The sequence below is a fragment of the Danio rerio genome, chromosome 17 (assembly GCF_052040795.2).
Source record: "Danio rerio strain M-AB ecotype USA chromosome 17, GRCz13ab, whole genome shotgun sequence".
NCBI lineage: Eukaryota > Metazoa > Chordata > Actinopteri > Cypriniformes > Danionidae > Danio > Danio rerio.
Window position 1 is genome coordinate 24,058,470 of NC_141037.1, and position 22,068 is coordinate 24,080,537.

Here is a 22,068-nt window from a genome sequence, read left to right on the forward strand (position 1 = left end):
ACCTTTAATGTCACATTCAATGTCATGGGTCACTGTTTCCGTTTCGGTCATTTGACGTCTAATCCGACACATCATTCTGCGTGTGAATGTATTTCTGACCTGTCCTTGGGGGTCTCTCCTTATATCTGACACACACTGCCAAAGCTTGCGGACTCCAGCACTCCTCTGCCGCTCCGCGTAATCAAGACGAATCATCTGCTTGATTTTTATAAAGAGAATGACCTTCTGTTAGTGCCAGAAGCATCGGAGGCAGAGCAGGGGGGCTTCAGGAGTCAACGGCCCCTCAGATTCCCTTATGCTCACTCACAGTCAGTCATTACTCTTCAGCTTTATATTCACAGCGCTCACTGCCTCAAATAATCAAATGCTTTATTGGACAAGAAAGATATCATTAATATCTCAAAGTACAAATGATGAGAGGAAAAGCCGACTACTTCAGTCTCTCCGAAGAAAAAAGCGAAAAATCATCTCTGACTCACTCTTTTAGGATTCATTTTTGCTAGGCATTAGCTTTATTTTTTTAATGAGCTAATCTTTCACTTGAAGTTCGGTATGCTGAAACACAAGCTAAAACGTTTGACATTTGACATTTACACTCACCGGCCACTTTATTAGGTACACCTTACTAGTACCAGGTTGGACCCTGTTTTGCCTTCAGAACTGCCTTAATACTTTGTCGCATAGATTCAACAAGGTACTGAAAATATTCCTCTGAGATTTTGGTCCATATTGACATGATAGCATCACACAGTAGCATCAGATTTGTCGGCTGCACATCCATGATGCAAATCTTTCGTTCCATCACATCCCAAAGATGCTCAATTGGATCTATCTGGTGACTGTGGAGGCCATATAAGTACAGTAAAATCATTGTCATGTTGAAGAAACCAGCCTGAGATGCTTCATGCTTTATGGCATGGCAGGTTATCCTGCTGAAGTAGCCATCAGAAGATGAGAACACTGTGGTCAAACAGGGATGGACATGGTCAGCAACAATACTCAGGTAGGCTGTGGCGGCCTGAACTGTTGATAGAAGGCAGGATAGATCCATGTTTTCATGTTGTTGTTGCTGTTTACGGCCAATTCTGACCCGACCATCGAATGTTTCAGCAGAAATGAAGACTCTTCTATTATCCAATTTTGGGTAGCCTGTGCGAATTGTAGCCTCCGTTTCCTGTTCTTAGCTGACAGGAGTGGCACCCGGTGTGGTTTTCTGCTGCTGTAGCCCATCCGCCTCAAGGTTGGACGTGTTATGGGTTCAGAGATGCTCTTTTGCATAGCTCGGTTGAAACGACTGGTTATTTGAGTTACTGTTGCCTTTCTGTCAGCTCGAACCAGAACTGCTGCTCTCTGGACATTTTCTATTTTTCGGACCATTTTCTGTAAACCCTAGAGATGGTTGTGCTTGAAGATCCCAGTAAATCAGCAGTTTCTAAAATACCAGCCCATCTGGCACCAACATCCATGCCACATTCAAAGTCACCTAAATCACCTTTCTTCTTCATTCTGATGCTCGGTTTGAACTGCAGCAGATCATCTTGACCAGATCTATATTGCCTAAATGCATTGAGTTGCTTTCATGTGATTGGCTGATTAAAAATTTGTGTTAATGAGCAGTTGGACAGGTGTATCTGGGGAAAGCAAGTGGCTGGTGAGTGTATATTTCTTTTACAAAGTCAGCTATTCATTTTTAAATATTTAAGAATAAAGGAATCTATTTACTGTATAATATGAAACTCTTACTTCAATACTTCAGTTGAGTATGTGAAATTTTTTTTGTAGTGTGCATGTCTGTGTGTGTTTATATTGATGGGTCAAAGATTAAACATCCCAAACTTTTCTCTATCAACTTTATTTATAGGATTGTCTAAAATGTACAAATATAAGACATTTTGAAATATTATTGTACATATAGTTGCACAATCAGCTCACAGCAAGAAGGTTGCTGGTTCGAGCCCTGGCTGGGTCAGTGGGCGTTTCTGTGTGGAGCTTGCATGATCTCCCGTGTTCGGTTGGGTTTCATCCGGGTGCTCCGGTTTCCCCCACAGTCCGAAGTTGTGCGCTATAGGTGAACTGAATGAGCTAAATTGACTGTAGCGTATGTGTGTGAATGTGATATATATGTGATGTATAGTTGTTATCCAGTACTTGGTTGCAGCTGGAAGGGCATCCGCTGTGTAAAACATATGCTGGATAAATTGGCGATTCATTCCGCTGTGGCAACCCCTGTTGAATACAGAAACGAAGCGAAAAGAAAATGAAATTAAATGAAACTATTAATAATGTCACAGTTCGTATGAAATAATGTTTAACTATTTTGCAGAATAATTAAAATATTTATACAAAAATGAAAACTAATTCTATTGTTTTTAAAATTTATAAAGATCGATTCTAATAGATCCCGATACTGCATTTTACTGTGTTTTAAATGAAACAATTGATGTAAAATGAATGTAACAACAATTAATGACGATAAATATGTATTATGAGGCTGCACTTCGATCAATAAAATACAGCAATAAGAACCTAGAAGTTGTGGTTTACTCTGAATTTACAACCGCTGAGGGGTGTTATTAGACATGATGCTGTGCTGTTTCACTGTAAATTCACTGTAAACAATGACTTCAAATGGCTTATTTCTTTTAGAAAACTGTTACATATCATACACGTAGCAAGGCTTTAGAAAACAAAACAAAGGGAAAAACTGTTTTGTTGCCTCAATTCTGAGAGCAGAATGGTTGCCAACTAACAGTCAAAGGTGTGGTTGTAGAGTATTTTACAACAGCTTAGAATACAGCTCAACCAATCAGAATCAAATTCAGAAATGAAACTGTCAGTTTTAGAAAACAGTTTTTAATGTCATCCAATGTTTTAAAAATGAGTGTTTCGAGTCCCTGCTGGGTCAGGTGGCATATCTGTGTGATGTTTGCGTAGGTTTCCTCTGGGTGCTCCAGTTTCCCCTACAGTCCAAAGACATGCAAATCGATATAGGTGAATGGGGTATATGCACACAGACTTTCAGTCAGCCAGCCTCAGGGCTTTCGGTTAATTGTCATCCCATTCAAAATAGTTGTGTTTAAGATATGATTTCTTCAAAAGAGAGAAATCTGTATTTTCTTCACTGCCTGGCTGAGATATGATATAAAGTGGGTCTCAGACCAAACAAGAAGCACTACTTTCAATTATATATATTTTTCCGCGTCATGTCTTTAAAATATGAAAATTAATTTTACCCCAGTATTTTCATTGGAGTTTCTGTGCTAGCCTGCTGCTGATGACAGCGCCTGTGTTTAAACAGTTTTTCGTCTCTTTTTATGCTTTAACAACTAAATGAATGCTTGAGTCTATTTAACTGATTATATTTGAACTAATTTACAACATTGATGCTATAAAAGGAACCTTTTGAAATTGAAAACACTCACATAAAGCTTTCACTGGAAGTTCATAATTGGCGGTGGAAAAAAATAAATTGCTGGGTTTTTTCCAGCACTGTGGGTTCCGGATATAGCTTTAATAGCTTTCTCTCACTGCTGGCTTCTAGCTGGAAAGGCATCCTCCTCATTAAACATTTGCCAGAGTAATTGGTGGTTCATTCCACTATGGCAACCCCTGATAAATCAGGGACTAACCTGAAGGTGAGTAAGAGATGTAGCTGTGCTAATTAATATTCAAATTCAACTACAAATTATTTTACACACTGTCATATACTTTTATGTTTCCTATTATGTTTGTAATTAGTTCCATAATTTAGACTATATTATATTATTGTAGGGCAACACGGTGTCGCAATGGGTAACACAATCGTCTCACAGCAAGAAGGTCGCTGATTTGAGCCCCGGCTGGGTCAGTTGGCGTTTCTGTGTGGAGTTGGCATGTTCTTCTGTGTTGGCATGGATTTCCACCGGGTGCTTCAGTTTCCCCCGCAGTCCAAAGACATATAGCTGAATTGGCTAAGCTAAATTGGCCATAGTGTATGTGAGTGTGTGCAAGAGTGTGTGGGTGTTTCCCAGTGTTGGGTTGCGGCTGGAAGGGCATCTGCTGTGTAAAACATGTGGCGGTTCATTCCGCTGTGGCGACCCCAGATTAATAAGGAACTAAGACGAGAAGAAAATGAATGAATGAATATATTATTTATTATTTATTTTTTATTTGACATTAGCATATTGTTTGATGTGGCCGACACGTCGGTGACTTGTTCAAGAACAACGCTTTATTGTTATCACATTCATTAACCTAATAGAAGTAAGAAAAAAGAAAAGACGATAAAACTGAAGATAGATAATCTGCTTTTACAATAAGCTGTTTATCAACAGTGAATTTACGTTGCGCTCATTTGCGCGTCTGGTCAAATCTCGACGCTCCCTTAGCGCTGGCTTATTAAGTATCCCATAATGCACCTCGTCGCTGTCATGGCTGCTCACTGATGACACTTGCGGCACATGGGCAGAAATCTAACACATTACAGTGAACACACGAACCTCAACACGAGTCTCACACTCACACAGAGAGCAGGTCCTGAGCGACGCGACGCTGTTTCATTCTCCGCGGAACCGGGCACACAAGGAGCGCGATGCTGCAGCTCGAGGCGGCGGTTCTGGGCGGATTGAGTCTGGACTGGAAACAGAGCAGCTTCAGCACCGCAGGTGAGAGACAACGGCATGAGAGCCCTGAGTTTGGGAAATCGGCCGACTTTCAGTTGAACGCGGCGGTTATGACAGATGTTGATGCTGTCGTGCAGCTGTGGAGGATTTCAGGGCTTGAATCTGCTCGGTTCTTGTTGTGGATGATGAGTGTTGCGCGTGCAGTCTGTCTCTCACGTGGTGTAGATGTGCCGCATGTGTGTTGAAATCGGGACTGTGTCCAGACAGACCGAAAGACAGACAGATGTGAGTTTCCGCTGACCGTGAACTAACCGGGCGCGATTTGACAGCAGAACTTCTGTGTTTGATAACTGACCGTATGGAGGGTCAGTGTGGGCATCGGACATCATGAGGACAGACAGACAGACGCGTGTTTATCTATTCTGTTCATGTTGAGGTGAGAGAAAATTTAGTCTACTGTTTTAGAACAAAGCTGGGCTGCACCTGCATGTAAACACCCGACTGTGTTATTTCTAGTGGGCGTTCACTCAGGATGCGTTTATGACAACGGTGAAGGAGCGCAACACACCGTGAGATGATTGTTATTTATTACTATTATTATTTATTGTTATCATTATTAATTTATACCGAACATAAATAGTGTCATGATTTACAAAATTAAAATAGTCATTTACCGGTTGCTAAAGCCTAATGCGGATATGGGACGGAAAACCGTATTAAATAGTCGGACAGCGGTTCTTGCTCTTCTCTTACAGCTACAGATTCCACAGCGCGAAACATTCAGCAAAATCAAGTTCAAGTCTGGAGCACTGGACTGTAATGTCAGTCCAGTCTGTTTATAAAATCAGAACCGATCGCTCGTGTAGCTCGATTCCGAAAGCATAACGAGTTAATTTTAAATTACTAAAATCCTCGGAAACATACAATTCAATTTGACATTCCTAGTTCGATTCCTGAACAGAAGAGTCTTAAGAGTCGATTCTTTTTTGTAAATCAAGCAAGCACTTGATCCGTTCAGGGCAAATGAATCTTTTATTTGGTTCATTATAACACATGGAAATAAAATGTTTATAATGTTTTCTGATTCACTAAGGTAGTGTGCTTTATGAACAAAGGGATCTTTTTTTGTGAAGCAAATCAATTAAATAGTTTTTTTGGATTTCTATTCAATTAACCGTTTTAGTCATTTTTTAAGCGAATCTAAATGTAGCGAAGTCGAATATATTTAGTACAACAATTCTGTATTAAAAAGTGATTCTTTTAGTAAATTTGGAGGTTAAGTGTAATTTTGACGTTTGAGTTCAGATTTATTATGGAAATTCATAAATGATTTGGAGTGGATTCTTTTATTGAAGTAGTCTGGTACCTTAATAAATGACTCTTCTGAGTGGATTTTTTTTTAATGGAATAAAATTCAGGCAGGTAATAGTTTTATTACTGAATATTTCAATAGTATTAAAAGATAATTTTTTTAAATTGACTTATGCAAATTTTCAATGGGCCTATTACAGTTTCCGAACAAGTTATTTCAGCTTAATCTTAATATTTTGCTCAATTACAGTTGCGATTTCAATTTAATGTATTGTTCTTTCCTAATTAATAGCTGATCCTTCTAGTGATTCAATGCGCATACTATCTATCCTGAGTAGTATTTGAAAATAGAATTAGTATGTCTCAAACCATAGTAGGTTGAAAAGAGTATGCCAAAGTTTCCCAGATAGTTTACTATTTTCGGTTACAATTTTAAGTGTAGAAGAGTCCATACTCTTAATTGCTAATATTGCCCACAATACATTGCATGTTAGATAGGAATTGGATTAAAACTACAAACGTGGTTCAAAAGTGTAAATAAAACTACAAATATGGTTGATGCACAAAACCTACCGTTACTTTATTTGACTCACTTACTGAAATGTTCATCATTGTTAAAGCTTGACTCTGAATTGATCAAATTCAGGCAGGCAATGTAGTTTTTGTACTGAACATTTCAAGAGTATTAAGAGATCATTTTACAGTGCAGTTCCTTAACAAATGAAGCATTTAGATGCAAAAACCCAATGAGCATTTTTATTAGGCTCTTGTGTGTATGTTTAGTAATACCACTTTTATGGCAAAGAATATGTAATTTTCCTGATTTTTAAAATGAAATATCTTAACATAAACAAAGAAAGCTGAGAAAAATGTTCATTTTTGATTAAAATTTCAGACGGTGCTTAAAGGTTTTTGCATCTGAACTCTTTAATGGACTCTTTTGAATCTGTTAATTTATGTTGAGCCCAAACATTGAGCATGACAGTCTGATTCCTGAACGCACTGTATGATTTGGTTGAAACTGCAACACTATTAACCAGTTAATAATCATTCGGGATGTTTACTTTATTTGACTTGCTTACTGAAATGATCATCATTGTTAAAGCTTGACTTGAATTATCCAAGGTCAGCAACCATATCATTGATGGTCTGAGGTTGTTGGCTCATAAAATGTATTTAGATTAGGCTACTACTTTTGATTACATGTGTAGTCTACAATCCATGACACTGATAGTTTGAGATGTGACATATTGGCCAACATGCAGTTAAAATGAAACGCCAGAATGCATCTTAGTGTGAATTGCCCTATTAGTCATTATTGAAGGATGTTGTTACCTTGCTTCTAATTTCATGCATTATCCATCTCCTCTCCCTCAGTTTAATGTGCCGTAAGTGGCGTGACAAACAACAGATGTTTTATGTAGTGTAACTGTTCACTTGTATACACCCTACTTCCTCTCATGTCTCTTTATCTCACGAACATCATTCTCAGGAGTGATTAATGTGTAATTTACAGGACACTGTCTGAGATGTGTCGATCTCAAGCTATTTCAGTACGTCCTCATTCAGTCACTTTTATTCATGCCGGTTTCTCTTCAGAATAGATCAACGACTGAGCAAAGCGGCTGTGCTGCACGCAAAGTGTTCTTCTAGAGCTCCGATCAGAGGCGGCACCATTTTCTATCTGCAAAGCCTAATCCAGGACTAAAACCGAATTCGATATCCACACATAATTCCCTTTAATTCATTGCATGGTTCATTATAGTAGATAGTATTTAATATTTTGGCTCTGTGTAGCTCAGGGGTTTTTCCTGCTGCATATGTTTCACAAAGTAATTGCAAGTTTGGTGTGAATAAACAGTTTTTTTTTTTCTGAGGGAGTCATTTTGTTCTGCTTTTTCAGGCCAGTTCTTTTTGTACAACAATTTAATTTCACGGTTCACACATTTCATGCCGACGTACTGCTGCTCCTCTCCTCTTGTTTATGAGTTTCCTTTTTTCCTCTATAGTATGCGAGTTGCTCCCTCATAGCTAAAAGTGAATTTGAGTTTGATTCTGAGTAGATGACAGCTGGAGGGGAATTTTTGTTGTGTTTGTGCTGAAGGGTTGTGGGAAGTTGTTGTATGTGCAGGTAAATGTACAAGTAAATTCATGGTAAAACCTTTGGCAACAACTTTAGGTTTGACTGAAATTTATTAACAATGTTTCGTGGGATGACATTAGAGCTGTGGGATTTTGGTTAAATATCTAATTGCATTTTTTTCATTCAGTTTTTTTTTTAAACAAATATTGTGATTTTTTTTTTTATTTGATTTGCGATTTTAATTTTGTAGTCAAGCTTGAGCTCAAGATATTGTATGTAGCTTCTTACTGCTAAGATGCAGTGAGTGTTAGTTAAAAAAAGGATCTTACTCCAACTCTTATTTAAATTTGTTTATAAATATTCAGAAATGAAGCACAAATTTTTCTCTAGGGCTAACAGTAGTGAGATATGGCGTTAGTTATCTCCTGGTGCAATTATAAGGTTTAACAGCCGCAAACAACTTTGTACTTAGCTGTTGCTAGCTACTAGATTCAGTGTCACTGAGAAGTGACAATACTCTCAATACTTTCGGTTGACTTTATAGCATAACACTCGTCATATAGCCGCCCATGGTGCTTTTTAAGGTGCTGGTTGTTGTATTTCCTCATGCTCTGGTAACAATTCTGCGACAGCTTTTACAAATGACCTGTTTTTGTTCGGTGTCTGTGACTTTGAAACAGAAATATTCCCATATCATTGACATGCTGATATAAATAAATCTATTAATTTTTCTGTAGCGGCAGACGCCATCATCCCAGTTGTTTGCGCTTTCCTGTTTGTTTGTTTTATTGTGGGCTTTTCGCATGGTTAAGTTGTGCAATTTTGATTTTCGGCAGAACGAAAATGTGCTCACTCCATTAACTAGTAATACTGTCACACAGATAGCAGTCACACATTTGTGGGGGAAATTATATACTACATATATATTTCATATCACAACCTCTTGTGATTTAGCTAACTGCAACATTTCAAATCGCGATTGCAATTCGAATTTAATTAATCGCACAGCCGTAGTTGGCATTGATACCTGTATATTTTACTGGTAATTTAGAAAATATCACAAATTCTGCCTTTTATTATACAAGACACTAGGGCAGCACGATATTGCAAAATCTGATATTGCGATATTTTGTTTTTCTTCGATTTAAATATTGCAATCTGAATATAATTTTACAACATAGTTTGAACAGCACTATTTGATTGTTTTCTATGTAGTCTTACAGTGTTCAGGTACGTAAATTGAATCAACTTTCCTTTGTCTTGTTTCTAGTCCAAATATTTAAAAAAAATTCTTATGTCAGGTACATGTATTGTTTTGTTTTCAATTTGAGAAGAAATAAGTCAAAATGTAAAAAAATTAGGGAGTTTTTTATTAAGACTAGTAAAACGTTCTGCCTGCCAGTAAAGTAAAATCTTTTTTTTGCTTTGAAATGTAGATATTTGGACCAGAAATAAGACAATATCTAAGTAATATTTTTTGTTATTGACTGTATATGCACAGCAAAATCCAGGGTTAGAGTAGGCCAACATTGGCCCCCAGGCCCTAGTTTTGGCATCTCTGCTATAGAGGATAGCATGACATTAAAAGAAAGAAGTTATTTGTAAATAATGTATAAAAATAATAATTTCATCTTCGTTTTTATTATAGCTTTTTTCTAATTGAACATTTAATTTGAGGGGTCTTTACATCTCAGAGAAATTAAACAAACACCCATTGCTATGATGATCTAACACCCGTCGTTACACCCATTTTACATCATGCTATGCGTTTTAAAAGATGTCATGTTGACAAATTGCATGAATCTTCTAATGTCATACCTGTGGGTGTTTTAGATGGTTTAAACAAAGCAATCATATTGTAAACTGGGGTTAAGTCTTCAGTTTTGAGTTTTATAGTGGTTACCTCTTGTTTTTTTTAAATATAAATATTGCAAATTATTTTATTCTTAAAATATTATTTAATTTATGAAAAACAAAAGTACAAATTTACATTAAGGTTACATTTTTGTAAAGTTATTGAGTTTAGCTATTAAAAAAGTCAATTCTCATCTCAACATCGATCATTCTTGTAATTTCATCAGAGGCTTTTTTCCTTGCTGTCAAGAAGTCGGTATCAAAGATTTTCAACTTCTCCTCGCACATACACCTACAGTAACCCTTATTGTTGAAATCTTTAATAAAGAGCTTGAGAACAGAGCGTTCTGCTCTTGTTTCAGTTTTATAATATGACGATGAAGTGGTAATAGTGTTTCTCTTTTTTTCAGGAGCTGACACTTGAGAAATTTCTGCTAAAAGTGGCTTTTGGGAATAAACTGTAAGCGCATTGGTGTGTCTGAACTGATATCTACTCTCTCCTTATATATGTGTGTGTGTGTGTGTGTTCAGATGCAGGTTCATTGCTGCAGTTGGTATATGAGGGAGATTTTGAGGCCGTCCTCTTCAGCTCTGCGGTGCAGGGGCTTCTGGGAGTTTGTCCTGAAGAGGGTGACAGCATTGAGGCCTATCTGGAGAGACAGGTGCTGTCTTACCTGAGTGATGCCACCGAAGAGCAGAGGAGCCACAGGTCAGGATTCCCAACATAGGGTTCTCTCTGTGTTTTTAACCATACCTTTATTAGGGCTGCACAATATATGAATGCAATTTATTTAGTTATTATTTAACATTTTTATATTTTCAGTAGATTACTTTGTTATAGCTCTGTATGGAAACAATTCAACTGTAAAGCACATTATATTGGACTGTCCTGATTTTAATGACTGCAGAAGGATTCTTTATGACATTAACTCCATTCATTCATTCATTCATTCATTCATTCATTCATTCATTCATTCATTCATTTTCCTTCGGCTTAGGGTGCTTTCACACCTGTAGACAGATAGTTTTGTTCCGAAACAGGGATTAAAATTGTTCCAATGTTGCACTTTGTTCTTGGTGTGGTTCGCTTTCACATAGCAAAGTTTCTAAACAGACCAAAATGGCTAAAACAAGTCACGTGCGAGTAAACTCTCCTCACATTGGTCAGTTCTACGGTTTATTTTTCAGTTCCGCTCAGCTGTCATTTTAGCTTATTTTAATTTATGACGATGAGCAAGAAAAGCTGTGCTTTCATTTGAAATGGTGACACCCACAGACATTGTCACCAAATATAAGTGGTAAGACTTTCTCATACAGTGCCATTGGCTAGAACTATGGATTATAGGCTTTACGTTATAGGCCCTACTCATCATCCTCTCTTCATATAGCCGTATATATGCCCAATACATATGCATTATACTCTGTGATATAGCCTGGTTCGGATCATATTGCTTTCTCACTACAATCAATCTGCTCCAAAGTTTGGAAGTGAGACACCCTCATTCAGGCGATCTTGGACCAATTGTTTTGCCCCGGATCCGAGCGTGATTGCTGGTTTCACAAATACTAAACAAACCACGCTAACAGGGGAAACTCGTCAGGTTTTAAAACAAAATTCTAGGTGTAAGAGCACCCTTAGTCCGTTTATTCATCAGGGGTTGCCACAGCGAAATAAACCGCTAACTTATCCAGCGTATCTTTTATACAGCGGATGCCCTTCCAGATGCAACCTAACACTGGGAGGCATCCATACACAGTCATTCACACACATACACTACGGACAATGTAGTTTATTCAATTCACCTATAGCACATGTCTTTGGACTGCCGGGGAAACTGGAGCACCTGGAGGAAACTCATGCTAACACAGGGAGAACATGCAAACTCCACACAGAAATACCAACTGACCCAGCTGGAAGTCGAACCAGTGACCTTCTTGCTGTGAGGCGACAGTGCTAACCACTGAGCCACTGTGTCACCCCCGACATGAACTCACTCAGGGAGATATTCAGCAAAGTGTCACCAGGATTTTTTTTTTTCATTAATCATGTTTTAATGTTACAAATCCTCTCTAATTTATACATTTTATAACATATTTGTTTGTGGTTTTTAATAGTATATTTATTATCGAAACGTTTATGCCATGAAAATAGCTCTCGTTGCTGACATGGCATTAAATGAAAATATATGATCTGGAAACAGTTCATTATTTTTATATTGATTGGTCTGAATTTGTAAGGGAATGCATAGAATATGATAAACGTATTGCAAGCTTAGATAAATAGATCACAGCTAAGATAAAAATTAAATGGTCCTTTATGGTTTTCTGAATGTAAAATAACACCTATTTTGCTTTCACTGAATAAAAATGTAAGTTAATCTAATCTTAATGTTACAAACATTACAATTACGTCATGGTTGGGTAAACTTGGAGTACATTTCATTGGAGAGTAAAACAATTTGTTTTTTACTATCCTATTCGCTGAAATAATAAAAGAAAAACTCCACGATGGTGCTAACAAGTCTTCCATAAAAAGGAAAAAAAAATAGTGCGAGACTGATGACGGCAGCCAGAGGTGAAAATAACGTCAAATTTACTCTCAACCCCCTAGACGTTGCATTAAAAATACCTTGCATAAGCGGCAATTTGTTTTTTGTAATATGACGCAAAGATGTTATAATACATTCATAAATGCATATACATGTTCATATGGTTTTAAAAAAAATCTAAATATTAAACATTCAAGTATTTAAGATTATGATGACAGTTGAATGCGTCATGACAGTCGTGTGATAAGGGTTCATTCAAACATAGATCAGTGCACTAACATGTGTTAAGATGTCAAGATAAGATATCAAGATAATCTTCGTAAAATTTAATAACTTTCATGACTTTTTGGGTGTGCACATTGTGATGTTGATGCTGAAATGATATATTTGGCAGCCTTAACATGTATGAAGAACATCTAACTGGCATTCTGTACTCTATGTACTTCACATAATGAGAAATATTCATTTGCATCTACATTTGGATGCATGTTCTCTGCTTTAAACGTGATTTTTAAGTGAGTTAATTCAATTCATTAGAATCTAAATGCAAATGAGGACAAATTTAATTAGTGAAACTGCAATGCTATTCATTTAAGTAGCACTACTGCCTAAAGATGTCCTCAATTAGATTCACTCATTGTGCCTGTTAGATTACAGTAAATTCATTGCACCAGATTTACTGTTAAATGGCGTTATTTAAATGAGCTCTGTTTTATGGATTGAAATGTCTTATTTATTGTGATTTATGGTTTTATTTGAGCTGTCTCCTGTAATTGGCTATGAATTATTAAGCAGGAGTTTAGCTTGTGTGCTGCTTGGAGTCCACGGACTGTGTGTTGTTAATGCAGAGTTTCTGTGGAAGATTTATTGATGGGCAATTTGTAATGAATCCCTTTTGCTTTTTTGTTTATACCCCAATACATGTCAATTTGAAGGCAGTTTGAATAGGTTAAATGTGATAATAACAGATGTTGCGTAATGATACAGTCAAAGCTTGAAGTAAGACTGGTCGATTAATCAAAGGCGATTTTCATGCACATTTTGTCAGTTAAGTAAATTTCCAGCACGTGCTTTTGAGATGGAGCAGCTTTTAGATCCATATTTTGCTGACAACTTAGACAATACTGCATTATTTATCACAATTGGTTAAATCATTCGTTAATGAAATTGAAAATGATCACTGAGCGATAATGACAGCTGTTTGCTCAGCTTATCCATGACCTATGGTTCTGTGTTGCTGCTACATCTGAAAGCATATGATATGTTTTACTTCAAATTGTGCGTGATGTGCATGACCATCTTGGCTTTTGTTAATTTTAATTTAATTTAGATTATTGCCTTGCTCTGGCTTTTAACTATTGTAAGCAATCAGTCTTTATTTAACTAATTACATGACAGAAAAATAGTTAACAATATTAGTTAACAATTAAAGTTAAATAGAACAGTAAACGATATTGGCTTGTTATTTAATGATCTCTTTTTTTTGAGACTCAATACTTTTCATCTATGACCAATCTCAGCCCAGACTTTGAGACGAGATGAAACAAAAATCAAGAAAATATGGAAAATCATGTAGGCTGTTTTTTTGGTGTCAAAGTATTGACTCACAGTATATCCACACAGTTCAACACCCTTAGACCTTTATCTATCCCTATTGCAATCGATCACTAGCAAAGGCTAGTAACTAGCCTAGGGCATGCTAACAGCATGTTACGTTAGAGATAAAGTACATCCAGGTGGTTGTTATCTCAGAATAAAGCCTGACAGGTTTATTGGCAGCCCAATGCGATAGAGGGCTGATGTTCAAGACTGAAGGGTTTTTATTTTATGAAATCAAGCACCTGTATGTACTTGATCCTACTAATTACATAGCTGCTTGCCACAACACATAAAATTAGACAAATATCATTGTTCTGAGTTGTAATAGTTTATTAATTCTTTAATCAAAGGCTTTGGAAACGGGTGAATGGAGATGATTGAGCATACCCTAACCAATGTTTTATTTAGTCACAAAATGGTGCCTAAAACAGTAGTGGAGACAAGCATATATGGATTTGCTGATGCTCTGGTTGATTTGGATGAGCCTGTCTTATTGAGTGGTTGTTATCTCAGAATAATATACCATGAAACTTGACTGCAGTCAGAATCGAGTATTCCAGACTATCGTATGAGTCATGTTCTTAACATGGTAAAACATTCTAGTAGTTCATTTAAAACATGTTAGCATTTAAACATTAGCATTTAAGATGCTAATCTCTGTTGCTAACTTTTCAGTCAGTTTTGTATCGTATTGCACATAAAGGTTATGTCCTTTAATCATCTTTATTTTGTCTTAAAACTTTAACCATATGTCCCCTTAAAGTGATTTGCAGTTATGTAAAGACATTTAATAATTATTTCTATTGAAACATTAGACAGGGCAGCATACTTTTCATTTTTTAAAAAGCTAATAGCATTTAGTTTTTTATATCACAGCTACGGTACAGTAATGTAGCTCAGTCTCTCTAACCTGTTTTCCTTCTAATCTACTCCATATGACTCTGAACAAGATCTGATTGTAAGCATGCTATGGTGGTTCTTGGGACACCAACACAAAACCAGATTTCATTTCCCCTTTGGAAAGCATGTTTACTGTCTGAAGGATCTATTTGCTGTATAGCACACTGTGGCATTTACCATATCGAAAACAGTAAATCTCAGCTTTAGCTTTAGCTTCTATTTATAGTGTTGAGAGTGGGCTGCTTGAGATTGTAGAGATATTTGATCGTACAAAAGACTTCGATGAGAACCTGAGTGCAGAGTGACTTTATTAAAATTGTTGATCTGTTTTTGTGGCAAGTAAGAAATGGTAAGATTTTAAGATAAGTAAGAAAGATAGAAAGTTTAAAAAATAACTCTACAAGAGTAAAATTAGTTTTTTTTTTTTTTAAGGGGTGGTCCACTTCAATATCATATTTCAAACTTTAGTTTTTGTATAATGTAGCTGTGTGAGCATAAACAACATATTTGAATGTACGACAATCAATTTCAGTGCAAAGAGAGACTTTAGCTGCGTCCCAAATGGCACACTACACTAAACACTATGCATTTAGGCACTTACACACAGCAGCATAGTATATAAATGTAGTGATGTCCTGAATGGAACACTAACGTTTTTTTTTACCAAGCGGAAATCCAAACCGTTTCCCTGATGACACTTGTCGGTTGCCAAATCAGTGAAATAAATGACAAAAGTATCAATTAATACCTGCCCTGAGTATAACCGCATTCACCATTGGGAGGCAGTATAATCATTCTTGTAGGAGAACTTCGCTTACAAAATCAATCCAACATGAGTGCCCGAAAGCTCCACCCCTTCCGCTATGTGAGCAAAGCAGTGGCTGTTGAGTGCATGAAGTGTCCAACATAACACACTTCATTGTACCGGTTGAATAAGTGCATCATCCGGATATTTAAAGTGCACTTATTTTCAGTTTTCAGTGTAATTGCACTACTTGCACTATTTATACTACAAAATGGTGTAGAATAGTGTATAAGTATGCAATGTTTGGGACGCACCTATTGGCTTTTACAGAGTTAGCTTAGCAAAGACTAGAGCGAATAGTAATAGGTGTTATGTTTTCTGGTGATGTGGAGCCAATTCATGAATAACAACACATTAGGTTAGCTGACCAATCAGAGTTTGTTGAGGGTGGGCCTCCAGGGGAAGCTGAGTGTTGGCTGAGTAGCAGAGTAAAATTAGGGTAAGATATGTGAAAAAATAACGTGATATATATATATATTTTTAATAATGAAGCACGTGCACATGTTGTTTTGCACCCCAAAAAACACAACCAATACTTAAACACTCTGCACCAACCCTTTAGTGTTTAATGAATGTTTTGAAGTATTTTCATCTAGGGCCTTACTGATTTCTGGAGTTGTTGATATTATTATGTCTATATGTATTCTGTCTTTTATCTATATTGATCTTGCCATTGATCTTGTCATGAAATAACTTTGAGTTGCTGATATGGCAACAAACAATCAAAACTACCAAACATAAAGAGATAGTAAAATCATATTGTATGTTTTATGTGGGGCAGCATGGTGACACAGTGGGTAGCACAATTGCCTCACAGTAAGTAGGTCGCTGGTCTGAGATCCCGCTGGTTCAGTTGACATTTCTGTGTGGCATTTGCATGTTCTCCTTGTGTTGGCGTGGGTTTCCTCTGGGTGTTCCGGTTTCCCCCACAAGCCTAAAGACGTGGTATAGATGAAGCTAAATTGTTCGTAGTGTATGTGTGTAAATGAGTTCGTTTGGATGTTTCCTAGTGATGGGATGCAGCTTGAAGGGCATCCGCTGTGTAAAACATATGCTAGATAAGTTGGCGGTTTATTCCGCTGTGGCGAGCCCTGATTAATAAAGGGACTAAGCTGAAAAGAAAATGAATGTTTTATGTGCATTTGCTGTACTTGTGGATTTTCATTATACAAGCAAGAGATGCACATTGTATGGTATTTTTCAAAGCGTCTTTTGTTATCCTCAGTAAAAAAAGAAAGTAACACATTTTTGCTAATGGCGCCAAAATGATCCATTCATTCAGGAAACACAAAACATTTACACAACGCTCCCATTATAATCAAGGCAGCTGACTTCACTTCCAGTTAGTGTAGTTGTGTTGTGTACCGCCGCGTAAGGAGTTTTGCCGGTTGATGGTAGCTTCAGCTGAGTGGAGCGTTTTATTGTGTAGAGAATGAATAAAACCATACAGAAGGGTTCAAACTCTGTCCCCCTCCTTTCAGCCATGAATTATTAATTTTCGATAAGCCCACTTTAACATCCTTTCTCTCCAGAGAAAGAGCGAGTGGAGGAAAGGAAGGTTGCGCTGTGCTGCGCCTCCTCAGCTCTTCTTATCTCTCCCGCTCGCCTTATTTTTCTTTCTATACAGCCTCTCTCCTTGTGGCTTGTGTTGGAGAGGCAGAAAGTGGTTGTAGATGAGTGCAATGGCTTGAATAGTGAGGGATGTTTTTCTGTTGGGAGATTAGATGCAGGTAGATTGATGTTCTCGTGCTGCTGAATGCAGAAATACATGTCATGTTTTTTTTTTCTTTTTAGTCCTCATCTTCTGCTTCTTAAAGGGACCAAAATACGCAATGAGATTCATGACTCGACCACCATTTTCTTTTTCTTCTGTGAGAATTCATCAGATTGCAGTGAAACATGAACGTTTGTATGCGGGTGCATGTAAATATGTACTTTCTCAATGGCATCTGGGGAGCAAATCTACCATAGAGCAGAATTACAATCTCAGGTCTTTCTTTCATTCCAGTGAGCGGCACATTGCTGCCACCTGAATTATTTCTTCAGGTTTGTGCATTTGCATCAAAAATAAACTATATTTATCTGGTGAATGTGTATTTCAGCAGTAAATCCAGTGGCTGTAATGAGATTAGCTGTTAAACTTGCGTGTGTTTCTGAAGCTGATCTTTTGTGAACTGTAGGGAAGTTGCTCTGTTGGCGGTGGCAGTGGGGTGTCTGAACCTTTTCGCCCAGAGTAACTGGACCGGCCCACCAGTTGAGCTCCATGTCTCTGATGTTCTTCCTGAAGCCCTGCTCCAGAACTTTTCTCAGGTATAGTACTATATATTATTTTATATTTGTTCATGGATGTACACTGTAAAACCCCGATAATTTAAGTTAACACAAACCCTTTGAGGAAATGGATTTTGGCAAACCGTTTGAGTTTTGAAGCCAAATGGTTTGAGTACTGTAAACTTATATATATATTGAATCATTTACGCTTATACTATTTAAGTTCACATCACCAAACATTTAGACTATTAGTAACTTAAACATTTTAAGTTCAGTTATCAAATCTATATGAGTTCAGTAAACTTAAATGAATCTAGTCCTAACAACTGTATTAAGGAAAAACGGTTTAAGGAAAGCGATTGCGGCAAATGGTTTGAATTGAATTCTCAAATGAATAGAGTTAGTCAACTCAAATGGTTTGCCGCAATCGGTTTCCTCAAACCATTTGAAACAAGTTATCATGTATTAAACAACCAGTCTGTGGATGCAGTTGGTCAATCAGTTGGTCTCAACATTACCCTTTTCACAAATTTAAGGCAGTAAAAAAAGTTTGTTTCTTGAAGAAGTTCATGTGAAGGGCAAAAACCAGAGTCTGTATACTCAATTGACAGTGGGATGTGATCTGTATGGATTACAGATCAACCGTGATCCGTTACACCCCTAATTAACATTTATTACAGAATGCTAAAGAAATCTTTCCTATTTTCATCTGGAGTTAAACTACATTTAATAAGTAAAATTAAAACAATCATTAACAAGAACTAAACAGACTAAATATAAAACTACTACTGATTATTACAAAATAAAACTAGAAAAAATCAATATAGAAAATTGCTGAAACTCATTTACAAAATTAAAATATTAAAAAAGGAAAAGTGTTTTATGCTTTTATACCAACTGTTCACAGCATAAAAGTTTATCCCTTTTAAAATATGAGTCCCACTTTATATTAAATGACTTGGTCAATCTGAATTAAATTTATTGTGCTCTTGAGGTGGTATACGGATAAGGTTAGGAAAGGTTTGGTGGCATTGATGGGTTTAAGTGTGTTAAGGTGTAAGTGATGGGCCAAAAGTGTAAATATGGGGGCGCTCCTGAGCAGGCAATGGAATAAGGTGCAAGTTGGCAGAGCTTGGCAAGAACTTTATATAATTCATAAATTTAAGGAGCTTTCATCGAAAATATGAGATGCCACACCTGTCTAAGACTTTATTACTCTACATAAAATGGCTGGTTTCTTTATGAATCCAAATGGCGAGCAAACTACGTAAGTATAAATACACAAGGAAATCCGCTGTTAACGCACCTCGCATAATGTCCGAATCAGCTGAACCCACTGACTGAGCTAATCAAAACGGAAATAGCCTCTTTCAAACAGAACTGAAAAATGTATTATCAAATGAACTTGACAAGGTCAAAGCTGAATTACAAGCAGTTAAATGTGAGATAGCAAGCAATGCTTCTGCTGTTCGCTTAGATCTTGAGGCAATTAAAATGACAGAGTCAGACATAGAACGAGGGTTATCCAGTTGCTTGGATGATGTTGCACAGCTGCAAAAGTGTAAATACACCAGTGGTGTAGTGGTTAGTGTGTCGACACATGCACTCCTGCATTTCTCCTGCGGTGTTGCTATCAGTGTGTGAAGAGTGGGGGAAAAGCCTTGCATTGACAATCCAACACAATGGGCAGCATTAAACACATTTTATAAGTGGTCAGAAACTTGTAAATAACTTGTATAAGAATAAAGTTACGGTAAAACCAAGCACACCATTGTTTTTCTTGTGAAATTCCCAATAGGTTTGAGTCACATGACCCTCTTCCTATTGGAAAAACAAAAACAAAAGTTGGATCCAAGATGGCTGACTTCAAAATGGCCACCATGGTCACCACCCATCTTGAAAAGTTTGCCCCCTCACATATAATGGCCCACCCTGTACTTACAGTAAAATGAATAACTTTGTACATAGTAATTTAGGCAACTTGATCTAAAGTGGTATCGGGACAAATTGGAAAGTATTTGTTTATATAATCAAATATTTGATTAAGTTTGTCTAAATTTTAATATGTACCTTATGGAATGTATATAAATGAAATATGTCCCCCAACCCAGGATAAGGTGTTGTAGAGTATGAATTTTTTTCCGCAAAATATATTTATTGGGTTTTGTTTGAACTATAGACCAAAATACATTAAAAAACAATAAATGAATAAATAAATAAAAATAAGTATAAATGGAAACTTATTATGATATATTGAAACATCAGGAATCCAACAAATGATTAAATAAATACAAATAATTAAATAAATAAATTACATGAATTCAAATTATAACAATACGTAATTACAAAATGAATAAATAATAACAATGTTCATTACATATTTTTTGGATATTGCATTTCACAACTTTTCAGTGTGGAAAAGTTTGTCTTTTGCTGGTTAAACGAATTTGTTTATAGGTGCTGAAATGTAAGACAACATAATAAGACACCAACGAGAGTTTGAAGCTCTGCATGGTCCACCTGGTTAAGAAAGTGTTGAAGGGAGGTTCATATTTAATAAAAGTCCTGCAATTTTCCTTTAACAGCGTATGTCAGCTTCTCCAAAGGAATAAATATGTTTCTTTATCAGTATATGTCAGCTTCTCTAGAGGAATACACATAATTTAGTCTAAGTAATTAAATAGCATAGGTTAAATTGATATTTTATCGCATATACAGCTTTTCCACACTCTTAAGTGTAAGGTTTCTTATGGAACGTGATGTTGATTAATGTTATATACTTGAACTCTAGTAGTTTTAATGCTTTAAGGGGGTCATTTGGTGTAAGTGTACATTCTTTGTCTTAACCCATCAAAGATTATGCTTTTTTTTTGTTAATATCAGCACATTTTTAATGAGCGAACATGCGTCTAAATGCACTCTTGAGGTGATTTAATGTGTGTGTGGGTTGTATGTGTGTGAGCTGGATGAAGTGGAAGGAGATGCTGGCGACTGCGGCAGGTCAGTGCTCTGGATAATAAGTGTGTAGAGGCCTGCAGGGCTCCTAATGAAACCTCTTAGGGCTCCTAATTATTCTGAGGTGAAGAGATTCCTCTCCCTAATACCCCACGGAGGCCTTGGAGATCCCTGGAGACCCACTGTATGTGTGTGAAACACTTTCTGCTGTCTCACACCTTTCTAAAGCTGCTGATTTATCAGCCTTGTCCTGGAGAGCACAGACCCTGTAAATTAGACTGAGATCAGCGCATATAGAGAGAGATGGATGGACTGAAGCCACTTACCGTGAGCAGGCTCTGAATAAAAAACTCATAGGACAAATACTGTAACAATACAGCCTCAAATTCTTCTAATTAAAATGATTGTTCAACCAAAATGAAACATTCTATCCTCATTTACTTATCCTTCACTTTCTTTACATTATTTACTTTGGTTGAACACAAATGAATACATTTAAAAAATGTTTGTGCTGTTAACCTTTGGCTTCCATAGTATTTGGTTTTCCTACTATGGAAGTCAATGGTTACTGGTTTCTAGCATTCTACAAAATATCTTCTTTTGTGTTTAACAACAACACAAAAAAAATACACATAAAGGTTTGAAACCACTTGAGGGAGAGTAAAGACTGATTTATGTCTCTGCGTCGAGTGATCGGCATGATCCACGACACCTGCCTTGTGCGTAGTCGTGCATTTATACTTCTGCGTGCTCTTTGTGTTGCTCTGCTAAAACACTTCCGAATCACTATCTGGCAGTAGGTTTTTATGTTCCTCTATGTCAGGGGTCACCAATCTCCTTCCTGGAGGTTTCGTGCCCTGCATGGTTTAGCTACAACTTGCCTCAACACAACTGCTTAAGTATTTCAAGTATACCAAGTATACCTTGATTAGCTTTTTCAGGTGTGTTTGATTAGTGTTGGAGCAAAAATATGCAGGACACCGGACCTCCAGGAACAAGTTTGGTGATCCTTGCCCTATGTCATGTTTCTTCGTGGGTGTTTTGTTTTTTCTGAACGATACCTTAATGTAAAAGTAGCCCCCACCCCCACCCCCCCTCTCCCCCATTGTAATAGGCATAGTTTGTAGCACCTAATTATAA

General features: G+C 36.9%; 1 protein-coding gene across 3 annotated transcripts in view; it reads left to right on the plus strand.

Annotated features, from left to right (window-relative positions):
• The first annotated feature begins 4,383 nt into the window (after positions 1–4,383).
• ttc27 (tetratricopeptide repeat domain 27) overlaps positions 4,384–22,068 on the plus strand; it is a 149,722-nt gene continuing 132,037 nt past the window's right edge. The window contains exons 1-3 of one of the 3 annotated variants that reach the window (NM_173285.3): positions 4,384–4,643; positions 10,381–10,558; positions 17,883–18,012. In NM_173285.3, coding sequence (NP_775392.3) covers positions 4,571–4,643; positions 10,381–10,558; positions 17,883–18,012 — 381 coding nt within the window. In that variant the 5' untranslated portion in view covers positions 4,384–4,570. Of the gene's footprint in view, positions 5,038–10,380; positions 10,559–17,882; positions 18,013–22,068 lie in introns of all 3 variants that reach the window. The other 2 variants (XR_015512452.1, XM_087288598.1) reach the window with 2 other exon arrangements.